Source organism: Sipha flava, unplaced genomic scaffold, assembly GCF_003268045.1.
Source record: "Sipha flava isolate LNK unplaced genomic scaffold, YSA_version1 50189_pilon_pilon, whole genome shotgun sequence".
Classification (NCBI taxonomy): domain Eukaryota; kingdom Metazoa; phylum Arthropoda; class Insecta; order Hemiptera; family Aphididae; genus Sipha; species Sipha flava.
The window spans coordinates 2,461-29,227 of record NW_020273371.1 but is presented as its reverse complement, the minus strand read 5'-3'; the positions used below and the strand labels follow the sequence as shown (position 1 = coordinate 29,227).

Genomic DNA, 26,767 nt, shown 5'->3' with positions numbered 1-26,767 from the left:
TGTTCTTTAATCTTTTAATCTGCTATTCGATTTCTTGTTTTGTTGGTGGAGGGCAGTTGTCTTCGTTGTATACTATCTGTGTCTATATATATATATATATATATAATATATAAATAGTATAAAACAAAGTCGCTTCCAACGTCTGTCCCTATGTATGCTTAGATCTTTAAAACTACGCAACAGGTTTTGATGCGGGTTTTTTTAATTGATGGAGTGAAGGTTTTGTATATAAAAAAAAAGAGAAGAATGAAGACTGAAGACTGTATTATTGTACTATGTTTGTGGTACCATGACATAAGATTATATTATTATTATCATTTATTGAAATGAGTAAATAGTAGGTACTTTGTACAGCAATTATAGAGTCATGTTTAGAAGACGTCGTTATTAGAACGTTAGTCGTAGTATAGTGAATAACAAAAAAACACGACGTACAACCAAAACTACCATACCGATTCATTTGAACTTTCGTTTTATTTGTTTTATAATCAACAATCACACTAAAATTGACTTTAAATAGTGTAAGGTAATAATTCATTAAAACCTATGTACCTGTCAAGAATGTTTCGAGCAAAGCCGAGTAATTAAGCTAACGAGTGATCATCCGAAATCCAAAAAAATTGATGCGCAATATACGCCGTTATAATAACGTATTTCAAATGGCATCTTTCAAGAGTAAGCAAGTCGTTGAGCCAGGCGTGGATCTAGAACAGATTTACGGAGGGGGGGGGTCATCTTAAATAAAATTTCAGCCTGATAAAAACAGTGTACATACTATGTAAACTAATAGGTAAATATTATTATTTAAATCCCAGTTTATCATTACAAAAGAATAAATAAAATTAAATATGAATAATTCTTAGGTTAAATTAATTTTACATGAAATATAAAACATTGCGGGGGGGGGCATGGCCCCTTTCCCCCCCTTGAATCCGCGACTGCGTTGGGCGTGGTTTTATACGTACATTTAAAATTCAAGGGCAAGTATATCACTTAGCTGAGAGCTTGCTACCACATCGACCCGATGATCACAAATTTCTACAAATTTATTTTATTATAGGTCCAGATAATACCCGTGCGGAGCTGGGGCAGGTCGCTAGTATATATATATATATTTTTGCATTATGAGAAATTAAGGTCCTTGCAGTTTCTTTCTAATACATAATTGAAATCTATATACTATAGTTATTTATACCATTCTATTAAAATGCACAAAACTATAATTATCATTTATTCCGGATTATAATCGACTACTGTAGGAATTATTGTTCTGTTACATACTTGCAAAGTTCTTCTGTCTGGATGTCGTTTGAGAGCCTTTAAAAAGTGAGGATCACTGGTCATATTTATGATAGTTTGTCATTGCTGCTGTAGTATTTTTTCGTAATCCATTTATAATTCTCAGCAAAATCTGAAAATGTAGTATACTTATTAGTACATTGATTAACTGGAAATTATCCAAATTAAAATACATTAAAAATTATATATATATATATATTTGTATCAAATCCCAAAATGTGTGGGAATATTCCCATACATAGTCAAGTTATAACCGTTGAAATATGTAGACGTCATTTAGATAAAGCATTCATTAGAAAAGTAACCTTACTTAAGTATTAGTGTGAGATCCTCAAGTTATATAATATTAATTTAAAAATATATACAATTGTTCGGACAGCATATATTTATTCGTATACCGAAAATAATAAAAAAAAAACATCAACATTTCTTCAAAAACATGTATAGGAATATTAAAAATGTAATTTATTTTATTCTTCTATCATTAGCCGGTGAGATACAATTACAATATAAAATAGCTACTTTTCACGAACAAAACTTGATAAAATAAGAGTCTGAAATTCGTAGAATCATCGAAAAGAAATAGGATAATTAACACATCAATTAATGGAAATCTTATAGTTAAAATATTAATTTAATTGTTTGGTCTATTTTATTATTTAATATATTTATATTAGTAAATAAACTTTAAACATTATTTATAGAATAAAATTAATTTATGTATAGAATGTTGTCGGTAATTAACATTAAACCTTGATATTTATCATATACCTAATTGATTTAAAACGCTCACTTTCGAAAATTACTATAACTAAATTAGAATATTGTGAGTAGGATATTATTATTATTTTTATAGAATTTGTATTGGTAGAATAAAATCTGTATAATTTATTATATAATTGTATAATATAATTATTGATTGAAAATATTTATTTTCTAAGAAAATTTAAATAAAATTAGACTATTTTGAGTAATTAAATAATATTTTTTAGAATATTTTCATAAAATCTCAAAAATATCATACATTACCTGTCATAATTAACAAAAGTAATTTAATTTATATTATATTTTTCCTTATACCTTATATTAATTATTTAAAATTTGAATATTTATGAAAAATAATATATTTAAGTTACTACTAAACAATACTAAAAATAAAAAATCTTATAAACATTCAAAGTACAATTTATAACATTTTTATATCAAATCGTAATTTAATACTTTGTGAAAAACAGTTAAAAAATTTTTTTACTTACATTATCTATTATATACGTAGTGATGGGCAAATACCAGGTAAATACATTTATCCGATATTTACAGGGTATTTAGCCAATAAATTGGATATTTTATTTAATTTTTTTTTAATGCTAAAACCAATCCATGGATATCACAATACTTTTTTATGATTGTTTCCTGACTTTTTCATGTTTTAACACGACTGATGATTAGAGTATATAAATCATATTTATAAAGTTTTTGTTAATTTTATTCACTTTGAAATCAATATCACTTTTAATGGAGAAACAAATAAATCTAAGAATTTAAAAACTAACCAAAATGCTTCAAATTTTAAAATGAAATTTATTTATTAAAAATTATTATGTTTGACAATAAAAAAAATAAAATATTTACCCAAATTTTTGGTAGGTAAATAATATAGTGGTAAATACCCAAAATATTTACCTACCCGTCGGGTATTTACTCACGGCACATCAATAATACACACATCATAATACGTCTATTAAAATGATGAAAAATTGTAAAAAGTAATTTAAACTTTTATAAATGATTACTAGGAGAAAATTATATTCCATTAAAATCTGATTCTGGAATCATTAGTGTAGGGGTGAATCGTGAATGCATTAGTACTTTGTGCATAAATGTATTCATTAATTAAATTGAATTTCAAATCTATTTCCAGAATAGATTAGATTACATAGCAAATATTCCAGTTTTTAATCAATGTTTTAATTTACTTTCGGGACGATATTAACTAGAAGGCAGGAGAAATAAGCTTAATTTTCCACTTAAGTACTTTATATCTCATGACTTGGACGACTCAAAAGATTTGGCATTGAACTAAAAATTGTAGAGCATTTAATTGCATAACATAAAATTTATATAACATGTCAGCAATGATGTATAAATGTAATTATTGTAAAGTTGCGTTTAGAAAATGATCCGAATGCAAGCGAACGAGAACAAATGCTGCCGAATGAACCAGTGTAAACGGTCGAACCAATTGCGAATGAATGGATTCGGCAGAGTTTGGTCCTAGAGTGGTAATATCAAAGAAAATCATACTGGGGAATATTCAGAAGTAAACACGAACGAATAATTTGTATGGTGTGACAAAATGGCTAGCGAATGTACGAACATATTAGTTCGGTATCAGCATTTGGCAGCGTTCGAACTATAATCTAAACGCACTTTTATACTTGCCTAATATTGTTCTTTATATTTGATATATTTTATTGAATTTGCGAAAAACAATAAATTATTATATTTGCCAATTTTTTATTCAAGTAAACAATATAACTAACAATTATCTAGGTCTCATACACTTATTTTCTGAGTACATTTTAAATAGTTAACTAAATTTATGAATTGTAACGATTTACATAAATAGTATTTTAATTATTATTTTTAGCATCAGAATTAAATAGTATTTTAAATTTAGAAACATCAAAAATAATTTTTTTATCTAATCCTTGTTAGTAAACCGTCCTCCAATCACCAACATTTTATTAACATATCCATGGAATAAATGGCACGAAATTAACATTAGATAACGAAATGGTAATTACAAATTATTTACAATAATGAAATATTTTTTACAAAATAATTTATAAATTTTGATGGTATTAATTTTTGAGTTGTGCACAGTGGCGTAGCTAGGATTTTTTGAAGGATTATATATAATATGTACAAACTAAAACTTTTATTTTAATTAATTAATATGTATACACAATGTCTGTAATAGAGATGTAATGTATATTCGAAATCGGATAGCTTTACCATAAATTATTCGAATACTTGACTATTCAAATATCAGTATTCAATGCTACAATACCTATTATTATTAAACGTTTTGTGTTGCACGAAAACGTAAACGAATAATTTTCGTCACGTATTGTCGCAATCGCGATAATGTTAACCTGTATGTATGTAATTAGTATTGTGCATTATTTTATATTTCATATTGTATTATCGATTTACCTATATTCCTATAATAATGTAATATATGATACGGCTCAAGGGGGGTTAGGTTATATCTACCAAACATCCCCTTGTATACGCCACTGGTTGTGCATAACACATTTTATAATAAAAACTATTATTTTCTTTACCATAAATAATGTTGAGAATCATAATATTTATTTTATTTATAGGATTCTTATTTCCAGATATTTCATGTTAAATCAATGAAATACTTAGACCTGCATTGAGGATGGAGGCTTCAATTTACAAATTTTATTTTATTTATGTAATAACATAACTATTTATAATCCATTTATACTTAAATTCTTATGATTTTTATCTCTTATAATATCATATTGTATGGTTTTTAAATCACAATTTAAATGAATTCATTAATCTATATCTATTATTTATATGGATTTTTGGTGGGATGGATACTAAAATCAACTTGCGATGGTATTAATAGTGAAATTCAAATTTGTATATGTGTATAATTGTTTCCATTTGTCAACAATATTTAACTATACCTAGTTATTACCAAGAAACTCCGAACCGATTGGTTCGGGTTTGAAACCCATTCAAGATATTTGTTCGGATGCTGATAAGGTGTGTTTGGCTCTCATTCTACTGCAAGCATGTTATCACGCGTAATATTTATGTAGAAAGAACGTGTTTTTTCAATGTTCATATTTGATTTACTAGAGTGTTTTTTTAGATAAAATGTAATATAATTTAACATTCATAGGTACAAAATTGTATACATCTTAATGAGATCAGGCCAATATTTAATATTTTACATTTCATTACAATCATATTTGTACACATTTTCATTCATATACATAGGCATATTATTCAAGTATTTATTTGATATTGTATAGTTATTATTTTATTAGTAATACATTATTATTTATTAATTTATAACTCTTGAAAATATTACTCTACTACTTTTATTACGAGGTACTTTATAATTCTTTGGTTATTGAAATCCTTAAGATCTTACATACCACTGATGGTCATTATAATTAATACATTTAATTCATTTACATTTCTATGCATCGTATCAATTTGATACAATTGGAACAAAACTATGTACACGCACAAAAACATTCCTGCTAATTTTTCATTATATAAAAGTGAAATTCTGTTGCAGTGAGTCGGAAACACTCTTTGTTTTTACGGTAATTACACGGTCTCAAAACATTGGTCGACCGTTATTATAGCGTTTCCCGTCGTATGCAATCGTGTTTGTATACTACTTCAACATTCACCGTCTCAGTTCGCCAAACACACTGGGAATATTTTCTTTATGAGTTCTCAAGCATTTCCATGTATCATGTACGTATATGTATTATACATGTATCATCACATGTATAAATCTATATATGTATATATATATGAAATTCCATCCCTACCTCTTTTAAAATGATGGCTTCTTCAGAGGGATGCCACTCGCAAGACTGTATTAACCGAGGTATAATCTATTCTGTACATTTGAGAGATGTTTTAAAAACGTTTACCCAGTAGATGAAGATACGACATGGGTTGTCACAATTATCAGAATGCCAAGCTTTCAAACTGCTTATCTTTAATACGTCCTCGCAGTACAATGATCCTTATACGGTATATAAATATATATTAATTTTATTATAAAGTAAACGTGATATTCTATATATATATTTTTTTACTATAAATCAGCAAATTCTATAAACGATTCTGTAAATCGAATTTTTCATTAGATTTACAAAAATTTTATCTCAGTACAGTGATCCTTAATATTATTTACATAATATTTAAAATTTATTTAAGTTACTTTATATCAAATAATGTAAAGGTTTTATTTAAAAAAAAATTGTAATTATTTTTAATAACTTTATGTTATTATACAAGTACTAACTATTGAACATATATGCAAGAATACAAGATCTAAAAAAATTTCATTGTAATAGTTTCTTTTCGTTATTGCTTTCGTAAATGGCATATTTTTTAGTTTCATAAACAGAATATTTTTTTAAAAATATTAATGTATACAAAGGGAACATTCAAGTATTAGGTTAGCAGATGTAAAGAAGGAAGGGTTCAAAAAATCTGACAATACTTTACGTGTGGAGAAGGGGCTAAATCACAAAACTGATATCCTCATCATATCTATCAAAATTCGAATTAATGCGCGAAAAAAAGTAAGTCGATGAATTACAAAAAGCATTGAAGATGTGCCATCTACTGAGAAATATGAGTTCACCAGTTCCGTAGGTTGTCGAACTAAGCAAAATCCTCTAACGTACTCACCATTATGGGTCTACTACAGTGGCATGTTGAAGTCATTTGTGGAGAAATTAAAAGACGTATTTTTATTTTATATTATGTAAATAAAGCATAAATATTTATCAAGAAATTTAGAAATTTATTTTGATAATCGAAGAAATTAATTTTACTAATTAGAATAAAAAAACTAATTATATAAAAAATGTTGACATAATATAGGATATAGTCACTGACGAACGCTGATATGGGGAAGAGGAGTCGAACATGTTAAAAATGTGCTGACGTAATATTTTAATACTCCAAAATCCAATATAATATCTGTAGTTAATTATTTAAAAGAATTTAAAAATGTAGGTACAAGAGTGAAGCCAATATTTTGAAGAATTGTCTCTGTTTTCATTTTGATTTTTCAAATAATAATGATTTTCTGATTAAAAGTTTTGTTTTTATACATTTATGTTTACAGATAAATATTTTTCTTTAAAATATACAATTCAAAAAAAATAAAACCATTATGATATATAATTATAAAACAATAAATATATAAAACTTAGTCATTTGTATTGTAATTATTTCAAAGTATAAAAAATTAATTTATTAGAAACAAATTAAGTGAAAAAATTTGAGTTAAATATTGAAAATCATCTTGTAAATCAAATTCGTAATAAATAATAAATAAAATTATGGGTACATTACTATATTATTACTCGTATATTGTATGATAATTAGATTAAATAAATTAAATATTCACTATAAATAATTTGAATATTCAGACCAATGTGACGTTGAGTGTATATATGTCGCATCCACATAGTGAAATCATTCATTTCATGAACTGGATATCCAGATAGTAAAATTCATTCCGATCGTGAATTTTGACGAAAGTACATTATATGGACATCCATTTCATGAAACGGATAATACCTTTGTACTATCTCTATAACTAATATTGTGTGCTTTGTCCAATTGTTATAAAACAAAATTGTTATATTATTTAGTAATAAATAGTTATATTATATCATAATATTATAGCTACTTTTCTATATTGTTTTATGAACAAAAATATAATAATATCATATTACATTACATTACTTTTTTATTTAATTTTTCATAAACCATTATACTTGTATTATATTTTATTATATAAATAATTATACTTTAACAAAATAATTAATTGATTGATTTAAACATTTATTTATTTTTACATGACAATTGTTTATGACATCGACTGTTACATACCATATTTTTCAATATCAATAAAGATAATAACGTTTTATCCGTAATATATATTATATGAGAGAGATATCAAATTTAATCTCTGTAATTCCACATCCGATATCATATGAATATTTCCTTATCAGACATTCGGATGACGGTTGACGGATACCTGTATATAACTCTTAAGTTGTTCAACAAATAACATTTAGTGTTTGCGTGTAACACAGGTACTATTGTTTTTGCAGTTTGTTGTATAGTTAATATTTTAATAGCAGTGAAATGGAAGGAAGGAACGTATTCTATGAAAAACTAGATGAATATTATACATTGAAATCTAAAAAAAAAAAAAACATTCACTAAATGTACTCAATTACAGATGATGGTTAAAATAGAAATAGCACGTAAGGCAAAATGTACGCATTGGATTTAATTTTGTCCAATTCCAAAAATATAGTTAATTTTTTCGAATAATTAGACGTAGCCCTTATAAAAATTTATTTGGAAATAACCCAAAAATTAGACTAAGAACATCAAATTTGTCATCTGATCTGTTGAAGAAATTAACAGTGGAAGAAGATCTTGAACATACTTGTATATCTCAGATAAAGGAAATTGAAAAACAATCAATTGCCTGCAGCATTTGTAAAGTTGAAGGGAATTAGCTACCATCGGATATTGCTGAAAATGAAATTATTTGTAAACTATGCGATTCAAGTAAAAAAAATACAAATTCAACGTGAACTTGGACATAAAGGTCAAATTATAGATGCAGAAAAAATGATCAAGGTAGATAATAAAATACAGTTAAAATGTACTATTCTTTTTTAGAACGTAATTTAACTTTATTTTTAACAAGGAAACAACAAAATAACTGACGATTTTGAAATTAATCATTGTATTTTATTTGAAGTACCAAAAGTTGATAAGGGATCTACAGATCCTCCAAACATAATTTGTATGATAATGGAACAAAAAAAAAAGAAGGTTGTACAAACTTGCAATAAAATATGGTTTATTCAAAGGGTGGTTCAGTAGTGAATGTTTGAAAAAATCAACAACTCAATTTTTCACTATAAAAATGTTGAATTTTCGGTACGAGAAATGATTAAAAAAATGTCAGGAGGCCAAGGATTTTTATCTTGTTCGTGTAAGGCAAAAACTCCTTGCCAATCAAGTAGGTGTGCATGTTTTAAAAATAATATGCTATGTAACAGTTTATATCATTATTAGGACTGGGATTTCAATGCACCTTGCATTTTTTTTCTGTAGTTTTCTGTACGATGCTCGTTTTATTACAAATATGTTTTAGGTATTTTTAAATTAGAATAAGAAATTTAATTTTGCATTTTTTGATTTTAAGGTCATTTTTCTCATTTTTTATGAAATTTTTGGGGGATTAAAGTCATATCTGGTTTTTTTTGAATTTAAAATTATAGATTATGGATTTTTTCTACCGACGGATTAGTGTTGTTGTGTAAAGTATGTAATATCTGTTGAAAAACAATTGCTGTTGAAAAACGTTTTACCATACAACATATATCAAGTGACAAACATATAAATGGAGTACAACGAAGAGAACCAATTGAAGAACAAAAAAAAAAAATATGTACATTTACAAAAACTTATTTGGGAACAACGGAGGCGTGCTCTCGTGATTTAGTGTAACAATAATGAATATATTTTATTTATTAATATATGAAATAAAATAAAATATATATATATATGTACATTTAATGTAATTTTTATAAATTGTAAGCTATTTTAAATACAGTTTAAAGGCCTTTTTTTTTTTTTAATTTTTTAAGTCATTTTGTATTTTTTTAAGGTCATTTTTCGCGATTTTTAAGGTCATTAAAATCCCAGCACTAATCATAATCAATCGTCATGTAAAATTAAATAAATGTTTAAATCAATAAATTAATAAATAATAATAATATTATAAAATAATATAATTATTTATTGCTAAATAACAACAATTTTGTTTTATAACAATTACCCAAAGTACACAATATTAGGTATAGGTATAGTATTTAGGTATTGTCTATCTCATGAAATAGATGTCCATATGATGTATTTTCGTCAAAATTCACGATCTGAACGAACTTTACTATATGGAAGCGACATATAAATTAGAAAACCTTAGTAAAAAATAAAATACCAAGTCAAACAATACATAACTTTACAAAAATTAGTTTCATATAGTTTCGTGAACGAAATTCACGAGTATATATAATTTTAATTTACGGATTCAATAATAAATAATACTGATGTTATATTAGCTCACCAGATTTTATCTTGTTTATATAAATAGTCATTATCTAGTACTATGGAATAAAATATTAGAAATAATGGAGAAAAACAAACATAACAAACCAAAACGGCCTGAATTCTTGTTAAACAAATAAGATTTGTACACATTAATCCATCTAAAATCATGTATCTTAAACCGAAAATTTCACTTTATCACTATTTATTACTTATTTTAATAGTTTTATACCAAAATAATACATTATCTCATAAGTTCATATAAAAATGTTAATACTTGAATTTGAATATGTATTATATGATATTAAAACTAATATATTTTAAGTTTTATAAATAGTTTGCTCTACAATATTAAATAATTCAGCATTAGTGATTAGTCATCAGTAATCATTCATAATTTGATGCATTATAATATGAAGATATATATACTACGAAATACCTATTATCTCTACTAAGCTACGATTTCTTTAAATTTATTATGGTATTGTTACTGAGAAAAACAGTTATAAATTAAGAATATTTTGAGAATATTAATTTTATTTGTCTAAAATATAACACACATATTTTAATATTTCTGAGTAATGTATATTGGTTTTAACCTGTCTACATAAGATTAGAAGCCATTTCATGATTGGTAACACACCCTATTTTTTTATTTTTTTATAGCGTGATACAGTGTTATAAAAGATTATTCTGTAATTTAGAGAAACCTTTATAAATATTTTTACCTCAAAAGAAAATAAACACTGTACTACCTATTACATTAAATCTTATTACTTTTACTAGGAACTGAAACATTATATAAGTAATTAAGAATATTGTTGAAAATGTACTCATTCTTCTCAACAACACAATTAATAAAATAATCGAAAAAACCTATGAATTAACGATAAAAAAATTGTGATCGTATTATGATGTACTTATTCGATTTCGATATAATACATGTATATCTATAAATCATTATTCTAACTTTAATGCCATAGGTGTATACCACTTCACCTGTTATCATTATGTCGATAATAATAGTATTTTATTATTCAAGTAGTTAGTTTCATTAATTTATTGTTTATCACTATATTTTATAGTTCAGTCAAAGTTATGTAGTATAATTATTATGGCTGGTTAACCTGGGATTTATATGCAATAAAAAAAATTGTATAATAAGCATTTTATTTACCAAAATGAGCAAAAATATGCAATAACAAATTTTATTATTTTTAAAATTATTATTATAATTCTAAAAAAAATATTATTATTTATCATAAATTGTTATTATTACATTAAATATTAGTTTATATTAATAAAGTTTATAAGTCGTACTATTGAAATGAAACACTTCTGTACTGTCTCACAACATATATATATATATATATATATACAAGATACCTATATGTTTAGAGACCATTAAAATTTAAATTAAATCAATCAACCCACTAAATTTAATAAGAGAACAGGAGGTAATACTAAGAATAAGATATTCCTGGCATACACACAAACATTTCATGGAAAAAGGAGAGTCTGAATAATACATCACTTAAGGTTTTGAAGTCTCCATCAACTACTCTACCTACTGTTAGAATATCGTCAATTCAATGATGAAAGAAATAAATAAAATACCTATAAAAGTGGTGCCAATCTGGGAGTCACGACCCCAAAGAGGTCATCAATATTTTAACACCAAATGAAAAAATATATAATATGTATGTTATATAACTTTATAGTTATATTTCAGATTTTATAAAACTCTAATTTTGTATTTTTTTTACGTTTTGGATAAATTAAATAAAGAAATATTAAAATTTTCCAAAATTAACAATTTAATTTATATAAATAAAATGTTTGTATATCAAGTAACCATATATTTTACACTTACATAATGTTGGTAGGCGGGGGGGGGGGGGTCGTTTCATCGAAGTAAATTGATTTGGGGATAGCTGATCAAAAAAGGTTGACCACCGCAGATCTACAATATACTAAAATTTATTAAAGACACCAATTTATTCAAAACCATATATTAATAGGTAGAGGAGACTGGGTACAATTGTAACACTAGCAATAAGTTGCTCCACAATGAATACAAAAAAGTCAAATAAATACATCTTTTACATTGTTCAATAATCAATATTTTCTTATCAAAACGTTGATATCATAATTAATACCGAAAAAATGAAATAACATGTGTTTTTGATAATTGAAAGTAAATAAAATTTATGGATTTTTTTTTGTGTTTACTGTATTTTATTAATTTTTTTTTGTTTTTCATGCTAATTTGATGAGAAACTCGTGTTATATATTTATATATATTTTTTAAAATACACTTACTAGTAATTATTTTTCTTAGTATTTCAATTTTTTAAATAATATTGAATGGGGAAAAATATATCTAACAATTTATCAGGGGATAATTATTATATAATTATCAATTATTTTAATATTAAATTTTTGATCTATATTTCATTAGGTTAATAAGAAAATATTAATTTACATTTTTTTTTATTATTATAGTTATGCAGCGGATAAGAAAGATAATTTTGAATTGTAGAATTGACGAAGTAATTACGAAATATGCCTAACAGAAAAAAAAAAATGAGTACGATTAGACTATTAATAAAGACTTTAATATTTGTCATATCAGTTTAAATCGATACATCAACAAATTAAAAGTTCTGGAGTTTGGTGATTCTCCACCAAAATGTTATTATTTATAATTATTTGTGTGAAATAGTTCTAAAGGATAAAATAAACCATTGAAAATTGAAAATTACTTTTGTCCCTAAATGTGTTACAATTGTAATTTTTTTCTTATAATCCTAATTTATGCAATAGATTTTGAAGGATAAGATTTAATTATCACACAATTATAAAGGTATCAAATAATTTTAATAATTAATCAGATAAAAGTTTAATCAAACAAAAATAGTTTAAATATTGGCAAAAATAATTTTATAAAAAATTTACAATCGTATCCAGTATCCTTACATAACAAGATATATAAACCTATTTTTTTCCTTTTTTGTCTTATTGATTTAAATAATGTCAATTTTTTCTTTGTATTATCAGCAATTCATCCTTTTATTTCATTTATTTAAAAAAAAAAAAACCGTACCCTGATATATTTAAAAAAATCATTTTATAACTATGATAGCGGCTAATAGGTCATTACCAGGGCTCATAATTTAAAGCTCTAAAAATATTTGTTACAAGCACTATAATATAATCTAAAAAATGTTCACATGAGCGCTTAAATATGCACTAAAAATACTAAAATATGCGAAAAAAATTAATATTATATATAAAACAAAATTTTCTCTCATTAAAAAAAACTTATCATGATAGTTCGCTCATCAATTGCGTCGCTAAATAATATAAATAAATTTATAACTTATGAAGAAGAATTATTTAACTAACATGAATTAATTACAAATATGAATAATTAATACCACTAAACCTAATTAATTACTTATTATTATTATTAAAAAAAAATGTTTTAAAGGCTACGAAACTGAAAAAATGTTAAAAATCAAAATAGCACTTATATTTGAAATATACAAAAATTTGCAACATAAAATTTCGTATTTAGCTTCTTAGTTATATGTAACAAATTTATAGCTCACATAGACATCATTAAAACCTCTAAAAAAAAAAAAAAAAAAAAGAAAATGCAAATGCTAGAAGTTATGAGCAATTTGTCCATTTACGATTTATTAATAATTCAGTGTAGACAATTTCCCATGTTTCCAAAAGCACGTAAACAAAATAATAACAAATATTGAATTTAATCTACGGTCGATATATGTTCGATGTTTCAATTTTCAATATAATCGACAAGAAAAATGACTTTAGTTCAAAGTTTAGGACTCGTAAAAGAAAATGCATAATGCATAGAACAAATACAAAAACCATTGGGCGTTGCAGTAAAAGAAAAACAGTGTATTAAACAAAAATCCTGGTTTAAACTGTCTAAAATTAATGAGAGATATACATGGCGGAATGAATGGGGTAATAATATTACCGTAATATTGCAGAATGAGCTCACTCCTTTGGACATTGGAAATATAAAATGTGTATCCATAACCTCTGTTGAAGTCGAGCACTCTTTCAGTTGGTATAAATCTATGTTACGACCAAACCGTAGATAATTTAACTTTGAAAATTTGAACACGTATATGGTATCTCATTGTTATCAAGATCAAGGTTCAATTTCATAATAATTTTAATTCTAGTGTCTTGATTTTTTGTCATTTATAAAGCGATTTTCAATTTATTTACAGTCCATATTTTCATTTTACTATCACATATAAAGCGATTTGATATTACACATATATTTGCTTAATATGTAATAATATATAAAATAACATAATATATTATAATGGTTTTTTTAATACATATAAATCCGAGCCCTAATTATTACCTAAATTGGGAGGCCTTTATTTAAAATAAAAATTAAATAACAGACATTAAATAATTGAATTATTAATATTGTCCATTGTGGCTATTTAGAACTTTATACTTATATAAATTATTTAAGTAGCCTATAAATTTTACGATTTTTATAAAAACTATAATACTATTTAATAGCTACACAAGATTTTTGTTTAATATGAATGATTAAATTAAAAAGAAACTTAACACTAAGTCCATTTTTACCTCAGTTTTTACATACAATGTATAATCCCATAACTCTAAGCCTGATAATAGTTTTCAATCCTTTGACATGTACCTATGTGTTCTTATATAAATCATAATGTTTTTCTTAAGCATACAATTGTACGTATGTTTTTTAACATTATATCTTGTTGCATGACCATTTTACTTGTAAGACTAACCAATAAACCGTAAAGTAAGTGAAAGAACTTTTTTTTCATCGCATTATCAATTTAGTTCCATAGAACGCTTAGATCGAATAAAACATAATATTTGCCGTCTATTGTTAATGATAATTTCTGAAGCATTACAAATAAGCTAGATTATTATCATATTTAGTATAAAATATTTTATTGTATATGGAGTAGGTATACTTTCTAATATCTGTTTATATATTTTTCATAATAAACCAACTAATTGAAGTTTTTTCTCTTCAGATTGTTAATTTTTTTATGGATATTTTCAAAAAATTTAGTAGATATGAAAAACGGAACAATTATTTTTAATATATTCAAACTTTTAAAATAAACACTAAAATAAGCTTTTATTCATTAAATTCCTGAATATTTACTATACACACACTCAAACCCAAATAAGTGACTAGATATTGAAGTATTAAAAGTTCAATAAGTAAAAAATGTATTCATATTAGGGATAAAGTTCGGATTTTACGTAAATTCAAATAATCTAGATTTTCGGCTATAAATTCCGAATTTTGGAATCTTAAATCGGAAACTGGATTTTTAGATTTTGAATTTTGTATTTTTATACTTAATTTAGATTAACTATTTAACCTACAACATGTAAAGATTTTGATATTTTATTGATTGTATAATACAATTTTAAATGAAATTCTAGTTGTGACTAGTTTTTGAATCGAATAAACCTTCTTTAAATGTATTAAATGCATTTATTTAATTAAAAAATAATGCATGTAAGTGGCTATTTTAAGTAATATATAGAAGAATTCTAATTTAATGTTTCAAAATTCGAAATTTGGGCGTAGAACAGTTTTAAAATCCAGAATCTAGGCACATAAAAAAACCTAGATTTTGGGTTGCAGAATTCGAAAACAGGATTTTTAAATTACGGAAAAATCATATATTCTTTTCACAATATATTATAATTGGTAAATGGATAATAAAATCTAGGCCTACGTAAACCTAACACAAGTGTAAATTTGTATTAGTATTGTATTACAACCTAGTATATAATTTAAGAAATATTACATTTTATATTATTTGGTTTTACAGTTCTAACAATAAAAGTTTAGTGACGTTCTTGTTGTTTAAATACGATACTTTGCTGTTTTGTAGTGGTCATTCCGTAAATGACCGTGATAAAAAATACAAATACATAACATGTTCTTCCTGTTTTAATATATAAAATATGTAACAAAAAGTTTTCTTTTTTTTTTTTAATTTTTTATGTACATTATTCGTCTATTTATACGGTTGCTGTTGAATATAGGCTAATCGTAGCTTATAACATTTTTAAAAAATCATTCGAAATACATTTAAAAAGCTGTATAATAGTTAAATGGCTGTGAAATATATGGGTTACGTTAAAACAAGTAATAATGATAATAATAATTTCATGAACTGATAACATTCGGACGTAGTAAAGGGAAATCGTTTTCATTATAATAAAATTCACATTTTTCGTATATGCGATAGCTATTTTACTATATTTAAGTGCCCATGTACAAAAAACCAGTTTCCAAAACGATGTTAATATATAAAAAAAGCAGCTCGATTGAGACGTTCAAAAAGAAAAAATATCGAGTATATATACATTACAACCTACATATAATAGTCCTGAACCGTCTCGTATTATAAAACCGACGCCCTTGGAACCGATTTTCCTCATCGATATTGTAAATATACGCGCGCGCATTATCCTCTATAAAAAACGCTAGGCAAATCACTGCATAACAAACGGTTTTATGATGCGCGTGTATACATACGTCTATACATAATATTATATTATAGTCTCACTCGTAATAATATATCTACTGCCGGGTATTGATCAAACTTTTTTATACACACATAAACACACAATAGACACACTAGACACACTAGACACAGGCAAAACGAACAGAAGCACGTTGTTGTGAAGCTCTATATGTGAATGTTATATGTACTCGATAACGCATGGCCGCCGTTGCCATTGCCATTATACATAGTATGCGCTTTTACAAACTTCGAAAACGATGACATTAATCAAGATACCTTAATACGGCTTCCGGTGACGGGCAATTACGATTTGGAACAAAACTAGGTGCATAAAATGCTGTACTGATACACCTGTACATAATTTGAATCAGCTGCAAATACATCGTGTCAGTCGGATACACGTACCAAAAACACGTATCTGTAGTATACATTGAGTTTAAATTAATAGAAAATATGTTATTATTTATTTATATAATTGTATATTTTTATTAAAGAAAACGCAATCGCTGTGGAAAAAACGTTGAGTACCATGTAAAATATAGTACACGAATAACAACGGCGAAAAAATAGAAAGTCTCAGAGCCGAGTAGATGGGATGGAAAGGGGTATTTTTGACGATGTATACTAGTGAACCCTACTTCACCGTCGAGGACGACGTAAAATCATCCTATAATATGATAACCGTACGCGTGTTGTATAGATCCGGAAGAAGGAATGCTGTATTTCCGGTAGATTTAGCGTATAAGTAGGTTGACCGGACGGTTGTGCCGCCGTCACTGACTCGCCTCCGGGCAGCTATGCACACAACACACATGAACTTTCTCATGCACGTCGAACTGGTCATGGTAACGGCGGCAGTGGCAGGATTAATTTATCCTCGAGAGTCAACCTCGCAATTTTCATGATCGATTTATCGAAATTTATTTTTACATATTAATGTATACATATCGCGACATAAAATCCATGTGGTATTAATGCAAAATTATTTTTAGAAATTAATCAATTAGCTTCTGCTTCTAGTGGTTTGCAGCTGACTAATGACCGAATTGCGTAATTTACGAGTATTATCATTATCAAATCGCTACCAACAGATGCATACACAAAAAAAATATTTTAGGTATGGTTTAAAGGTTTTCAAGGACTACTACAACAAAAATTATTGAACAGATAACGACGGAAAATTTGTATCACTTATCTTTCTAAAATCTTTAACATGGAAAAAAGCTACTGATTGGAAAGTGTGAGTAAACTAATATAAATATACATTTTCTTATAATTTAAAAGGAAAATTGTCAAAATCCTAAATTCCTTTGGTTATAACCGTGTAATAAACATTAATATATACAGAAAAAAGATTATAAATCCACTTAAGGCCATTGGCCAAGTATGACAAATGCAAGTGTGTATATATGTAGTACGCTGTAGTATGTAGAGTAATTATATGTGTGAATTTAGTATCAACGACATAATATCACAACAATTAACACAATCGGTTTTAATGGAATGAAATATTTTATAATTTTGTTCATTTTTATTTTCTTATATAAAAAAAGTCTTAAACTATTATATTGGTTAGAAATAAAATCATTACAAGATAATTATGAAAAATAATACCACTACAAATAAAGTTTAGTACCACAAAATTGAAGATTTAACGAGTGGAAAAATCAAAAAATATGAAATGAACATGGTTTATTTAACATTGATATTAGTAAGTCGTTCTTTTAAATATTAGTTTATGTATCTGTATATGTTTAAACATCATTAAACAGACTATTAATACGAAAGAGTATGATTGCGCTTTGTTCGAAAATTAAACTAAACATGACAGCATTAACTATTTGCTTTTAGTTGTTGTTGGATGCGTATTCAAAATATTTAGTAATTTATTATGTCGGTATACAGATTTTATTTCTTTTAAAAATGTGATATCACGAATTCTGACTCAATAATGACGATTAATATAACGGTAATTACACACATATAATATATTTTCACACATATATTATACTAAAACATCAATATTATCATACTGGGTTGAATCATTGCCAAAACGCTTCGTTGAAAGTACTTTAGTGAGAACAAGAATATATACGATTATAATATAATACTTATTAATGAAATAATTTCCTTTTATAATCTAAACATAATTTTAAAACATAATAACGGTATATACACCAATAATACATACATACTACATGTGAATAATATATAGTGTTAAATAATTGTAATATTTTTTCCGAAAAAAACATAACGAAATCGATACTTGGCTTTTGTATACTTTTACAATTCTGTTCCTATATAAAGTAAACTACTTCCTATATAATTATATCAAAATTAATAAAAATACATGATGTAATTGAATTATAGTAGGAATTAGATGTACAAATAAATGGTCTGAAATATTATTTTTCATTATCTATTCACGTGATACCTATATGGCTCTCTATACGAGTACCTACATATTTTTATGTTATATATATATATATTATTTTAACTAAAAAATTGTTTTTCTAATATAATTACCTGTTATTGGAATCAAATATTATTCTACATATGGTTTCAATTTTATTATAAAAAAGTTGTATACTACAATAATACGATACAATTACACATTTTCACCCTTTTTTGGTATAAGTACATCCACGTATGATTATATTATTGTGTACAACACTATGACTTTATATTCAATAACATTTCTGATACTTTGTTGTGTTATGCATTATTTTCTATTTATATGTTCGTTATATTAATAAACAATTTATAGAACATCGTAAAAAAAAAGTTAAATGTAATACATGTATTAAACCTAGAATTTGTCGAGAAATATTTATTCTATTATTTTTAAACATTTTAAGAAAAATAATTTCTGACAATTACTAATAATCTTACAAATTTTTTAGATATGTATAGGAGAAAACAAAGCATTATTTTTAATAAAATTACCTATTTTACCAATTTGAAACGTTGGAACAAAGTAAGTAAGAAAAATGTATGATAATATACATATATGTCGAAGACCATGAAAACAACTAGAAAACAGTAATCCCTTATTAGTAACAAGGTAATAACAGTCTTAACAAAATATTTATTTCGGTTGATTTTTTTGTTTTCATTAATCTCCTTTTTACCTTTACCTTGGATATAAATTAACAAAGTGATAAATGACTCATGTATTCCAACCAACTGGTCGGCATATCTAGAGTAACATGAACAATGGTATACACTATTTACACAACCTAAGTTATATATAATAATTTTTCCCGTTACGGATATACAATTATATTTAACTGCAAATTTACATAGAGCAATGAGATTGTTAAATACAAAATATTATACAGTTGTTGTTATTCTATTTGAAGGAAATAAAATAAAATCAAGACTTTTTCAACTAGTAATTTTATCGTCTACACAAGTGCATGTGTAACTTCCGTCGTCATTGTATTGTTGACAATAAATGATTTGCGTTAAATATGTTTAGAGCGATTTAACGCCACAAAAATTATTCATAAAATATTAAAACAAATTAAATACATTTCCTTAATGTTCTTTTTCAAAATGTTATTATTAAAAGTATTTACTGTATACTTTTGTATAATTTTGGTTTGATAATGAAATACTGAAATTACCGTGTATTTTGATTTTATGCTCTACATAACCGCAAGCAGATTATAAATGAATACCAAGCGAAGAAGAAGTAGGTTACAATTTAATTCACTTACATGTTTTTTAATGTTAAAATCTATATGCCCACACGTGATAAATGATCCATAATACCTGTACATATTTTAAATGAATAAAAATGTTAAAAAAAATTGTTTTTTCTTCCATAGAATTACAAAAATCGATAACTGAAGTGTTGTTTTATTTTTATATCGCGAAATTATTACTCAAAACGTATTTAGATGATGTAAAAAGAAGTTAATTACATTTTTATCTCCTCATTTTCACTCTATAAGTATTGTATTTTCCAATATATTATGTTTATTCATTGTTTCTTATTCACGGGTCATAAATTTATATTAATGTAGAATACTGCTAATGTAGTTAGACTGCTTATGACTTATATGACAAACTAAGTGCATTATAGTATTAAAAAATTATTAAATGTGCTTAAAAATTACAGGTAGAACCATTTTTTTTCGTTTCATACATACATGTGCTTGGTTTATACACTTTTTATAATACTTTATAATACTTCAATTTTAATTGATATTTTACACACTTATTAGTGGTCAAATACAGAATGATTAATTTTTAAATGTTACTATAGCAGTTCCCTACAATATTTAAGTACCTGTGTAATGGTGTATAATATAATGTTATTACAAACAGAACTAGCAGATACATTCAGGAAAAAAATACCTAAACGATTAGATAGATATTACTCCATAATATCTTACTGGGAATTACACGTTTAACAATAGAAAAAATATAATGGAAGTTTTAATTTCATCAGTTTAACATTATTTATAAAAGCAAACTAAAAAAAAAATAAAAAAATAAAAATAAATATTACTAACTAATAACTAAGTTCATAAAAAGTATTTATAAAATATTTAAATAAAAAAATGTATGTATTCATAAGATAAAAATAAAAAACAATATTATTAAATAAAAATCTATGACTCTTTAATTTAAAATACAAAAAAATACTTATATTCATATCTACCTATATATTTAATATTTTTATAGATATAGTTATCTATTAACAATGACCCTCGAATTCGGCGATTGTAAACTGCAAAATACAAGTAAACACAAAATCACACATGTTAACTGCGCCCGAGTTTTTATCAAGTGTAAAAAGGTGACATGTAAACTGCGCACGGGTAAACTTCCAGGTAAAATACTTAATTCCTTACAGCCATATAATATAAATGATTAAAAAAAATATAATTTTGAAAAGCAAAATAAATACAAATATTACAATTAATAACATATGGTGAATACATATTCTTTAATTGGAATTTGACCACTATTATATTTATTAATTAAATTTTCTAAGTTTTCGCGTTTTTTTTTTTTTGTTTTAGAGTTTTGGAACCTAAACGGTTCATTTATACTATTTAGTTTAATGTATACTTCTATTTAAATTTCTTTTGACTTTTCTATGAAAATATGGAAATATTTGGATAAGTTGTAAAAAAGCTGGAATTAAAGTGAGAATGAAAAGACTCGCATGCATTTGTGGTTAAAGTTGGCTCTACTGATGCTGGAGTTAAATAATCCGCAAATCGTGTCACTCTTTGATTTCATTAAATAACTAACAAAATATTCAGATACACTTCCTGGACTAAGAAATGGTAAACCGTAACATTGAATTAACCATCTTCTAATATCACTATTTTTATTTTTATAGTCATTACTTAAACCATTTTGTTGGATACTTCTATTCCAAGACTGTGCTAAATGAAAGCGACATACATAGAGACTTTAACAAATCAAAATTTAATAAGTTAATAAGTCCGACGCAGTTTACACTATACCTTTTTAACATAGATAAAATTTGGGGCGCAATTTACATATGCCCCTCAAATTGCCTCCCAAAGTTAGCTAAGTAACCTTTTTTCACTCGAATTGCTTCCGGAGGCAATTTGAGCATACCTAAATAAATTGCCTCCCATAGCATACCTAGATTATTAATTAATATATCGATAGTTGACGTGTAGGTAGGTACTATCGATTATTTTATCGATTTCCGTTATGTTTAAAAATATTATTTTTATGACATACAGTATTTCCCAGACAGATTAAATTGTCGAATTTCAATATTTAGATTAGATATAGATCTATTGGCAAATAAATTTAAACCTCGGAAACATATAACAAGCCTAATTTAAATTTTTGACTATAAACGTATTTTTTTTATTTTTTTTTTTACTATTTTTATTATTATTAATGACTGTTGTATTGTTGCTGTAAAACATAATGCTATTTTATATAATTTTTTTTTGTTTTATTGATTTTTAATTATTTTAATTATCAACCTTAATTAATATTAAATCTAATGACTTATTACTCAATTTATTTAAGATTATAACTCCCTCCTGTCACATTTAACAACCTAGTAATTCCTTCGTCAGACGAAGTAAAATACCTAGGGCTAATATTCGACAAACGCCTTAACTGGAGCTCGCATCTTAAACAAAAACGTAAATCAGTGAACTCCAAACTTCATCTTTTGAGACCCCTATTAAAATCAAAACTTTCCTTAACCAACAAACTTACGATATACAAATCGATAATCTGCCCAGCTAGGCTTTATGGCATCCAACTATGGGGGCCAGCAAAACCATCAAACACCAAAACCCTCCAAGCATTCCAATCCATATGCCTACGCCTAATAACCTCTGCCCCTTGGTATGTTACCAATAAAAACCTCCATAAAGATCTGAACATGCCAACCCTTAACGACCTAGCCAAATCCTATTATTCAAAATTCCACTCAACGCTCCGCGCTCATTCAAACCCCATCATTAAAAGTTTATCCTCTACCTCTATCATTCCTAGAAGATTAAAAAGGCAATGGCCAATCTCCTCAACACCTAACTACAATAAAAAAAAAAAAAAAAATCATTAATTAAACAAATTTAAACCCTAATTTCTGGTCAGGTGGCACTGCTGGGAGCCTTCCTTCTCTTTTCTCTTGTTATTTTTTCTTTTATACATTACTTATCTACTGTCACCACACTTACTCATTATACACTTATGTATAGATTGTAAATATACTTTATTTTTAATAAAAAAAAAAAAAGATTATAACTGCAATCATGTACCTAATACCTATGTATGTCTTTAGTTTTAAAAAAATCGAAACAGAAATCGATTCCTATGCAAAAAGGTCATTAAAAGGTCACCTAAAATAGGAGACAATTCGAGTGAATGATATTTTTTAAATCGGTAGGCGATTCGAGTAACCTTTTTTAAAAAAAAAAAATTATGGGAGGCAATTCGTGTGCGCCCCTATTAACAGGAAAATATTTAAAAGCTATAACCAACTAGAAGAAAATGATCATTAATCATAAACTTTCGACCCAAAAATGTTATGTACATTTTATAATATTTTTTTGAATGTATACCTACATACAATTTGAATTACTTTTATATAAGTATTTTTTTAAATTAATATATTTAAGAGTCATACCAAACTCGGATTTATTATGATCACCTATTTTCATATTGTACGCATTCTATTTAGACTTAAAAATTGGGGTGAACCAAAAATAATTAAGAATTAAAAAAAAAATTAAAATGAATAACAATAATTAACAAAATGTAATATTTTGCAAAAACAATAGAAAACCACTTATTTCTGACAATTATAAATTCTTTTTTGGATTCTTAAATAATTTAACATGAAAATAGAAAAAACATTTTTAAATTATTTTTACTGTCGAATATACAATCTGAAATATATTAAAACTAAAATCGTTTATAAGTATACAAATGTATAATATTATAAAATGTCATATACCTATTTATAAATGTGTATAAGTAGTGTATAAGCAATGCGCATTTAACTCGACACCTAATGACGACTTACTTTACAAGGATGAAAAAAAAATCCAATTTTTCGTTCAGATAAATCCAAAAGTAATCCAAGTGAAGAAATGAAGAAAGAGAAACCAATAACGCGACACTTAATAAAAAACAAGAACACGTATAAATTCACACACAAAAGAGAAGATTGAACTCGGATTCGATAAGAAAATTAAAAGAACTCCATTTGTCGTTAGAGAATATTAATGAATTGACAGACTGATTCAACACGAGAAAACGAATGGTGAAAAATAATTGATCGTCACACGCACAAACACGATGGCTGGATCGACGGTGATCATAATACGGGCGACGGGCGGACGCGGACGAAACGCACTAAACCACATACACGCGCGCACTGCCGTTCTGTGTTGACGGACACCGGCCGTCGACGAGTCATACACAACAGTACTGGCGGTGGCCGCCGCCGCCGTAACCGTCTTTCCGGGGCAGGTAGGTTTACAGTTTTTAAAAATATAATGCGGCAGTTATTCACGCTGCACCGGTGCGGGTGCGGGTGCGTGTTATTCACATTTACTTCTTATGCACCGGTGTGCGTGAGTCGCGGCAAACGGTGGCCACTCGAGAGCGAGAAGGGGACCGGACACCGGTGAGTATAAAACATGCATACACACGCTACGTAAACGTATATTGTGTGTTTGTGGGTTGATAATAGTCGGCAGGTGGCGTCTTACCTCCGTTATTGAGGACTATGACGGTTTTACTATCCGTCTTTAGGGACGTGAAAATGGGAATTCAAAACAAAAAATACGAAACTTTATTTTGTAATCTTTATACAATCGTATGTTCATACACATTTATTTTTATTCATTCGTATAGCACGGACAATGTTATTTAATGGTGAATAGATTTTTTTGTAATAAGCCGGTAAACAAATTATTAAGTAATATGTAAACATACTATGAAGAAAGATAGAGAAATAATAATTTAATAGGATTTAAATTTAACTATAACAGCAATAGAATAAGCAATTATAAGATAATATTCAGATTTTTCATCTCATTTATGGGTTCCCGTTGAACTTTCTCTTAAAGCACTCTCGTATGGTATGAGTATAATCTATATATTGGTTGAGAGCATCACAGTCACATCCTGGGTTAAGAGTCATGCTACATTTATGCAGGGATAACCCGTTTGGGCTCAGTAAAAGAAATTTACCTGAAAATTGTTGACACGTTTGGGCGTATATATGAAAACACTTTTGTGCACAATAGGTACTGTAACTAGTAATCGAAAGTCATGTGTAATCGAGTTGGTTTCGTACAATAAAAAATTGCAAACATTTGTTGAAACATTACACCGAAGATACAGATACTGGAGTTTGACTTTAACATTTTTTGGTTTGAGTTTTTTATCGTCTGATGAAGTTAAATTTGGTTTTTTTGAGCTTATGTCTATAGCGCCGCTTATTGTAACCGACTTTACTGATTATATACTTGACAATTATATATCTGAAGATTCACAATGTCCACCTTTTATTTGGACTGAAGAGCCAACAACATACCAAAGAACAACTAATGGACCGGAATATTTCCATTTAAATTATAACCAACAATTTTATAAGCAACATCCAAATCATCAAAATGTTATGAATGTATTGATTGAAATTCAAACGGAGATCAATTTAAAAATTAACAACATTGAAAAAAATTAATAATAAATTAAAAAAAAGAAACTGAAGACATAGCAAAATCGTCAAAAGAAATGACAAGACTTTTCATATGATATATTAAATGTATTTATTTTATACATGCATTTTATTCATGCATAAAATATTTTTTTTATAAAAGTTGAATACTAAACGGTAAATTTAGATTAAGAGAATTTTTAAATTTATTCCTTTTTATTTAAAATAACAAATATAGAATTTATATGTGTTACATTTTTATGATCACTTTACATATTTAAGATTTATTTAATTTAAATTTATGAGTAATAAATAAAATTTGTAGTATGGGGGTTGGGGCCCTTATAAATAAAATTCTACCTGGGCCCTTTAGAACCAGACCGACACTGCCTCCAACCCTCCTTTAATACACCTATGTACATCAGCGCAATTATGGATACGTTTGCATGTATCTAAGCAACGGAAATGTACCTACTTTCAACAATTTAAAGACATTTTCAGAAATTATTTTTCCTAAATTGCTATACATTTTTTTTTTTATCTTGTTAAAATGTTGTTACATACGAGTTAGTATTTACATGTATCTCAAGAAATGAGTAATAATTTCAGTCGTGGATAAAAATAACATTTTATTCATTTAAAATGACATTATACGCTTATTTTTTACCCGTTTCTTAATACTCACTATATTCTAGTATAGTCAGATTTTTCAAACAAACCACCTGTCGATTTC

The 26,767-nt window shown here is 26.3% G+C and overlaps 1 protein-coding gene across 1 annotated transcript in view; it reads right to left on the bottom strand.

Annotated features, from left to right (window-relative positions):
* The window catches only part of LOC112690379 (rap guanine nucleotide exchange factor-like), a 45,969-nt gene extending 21,164 nt beyond the window's left edge, over window positions 1-24,805 (bottom strand). Inside the window, exons 1-2 of the mRNA XM_025564388.1 lie at window positions 24,391-24,805; window positions 1,282-1,411 (exon numbers count right to left, since the gene is read on the bottom strand). Coding sequence (XP_025420173.1) covers window positions 1,282-1,344 — 63 coding nt within the window. The 5' untranslated portion in view covers window positions 1,345-1,411; window positions 24,391-24,805. The remainder of the gene's footprint in view (window positions 1-1,281; window positions 1,412-24,390) is intronic.
* Between the last annotated feature and the right edge of the window lie 1,962 nt (window positions 24,806-26,767).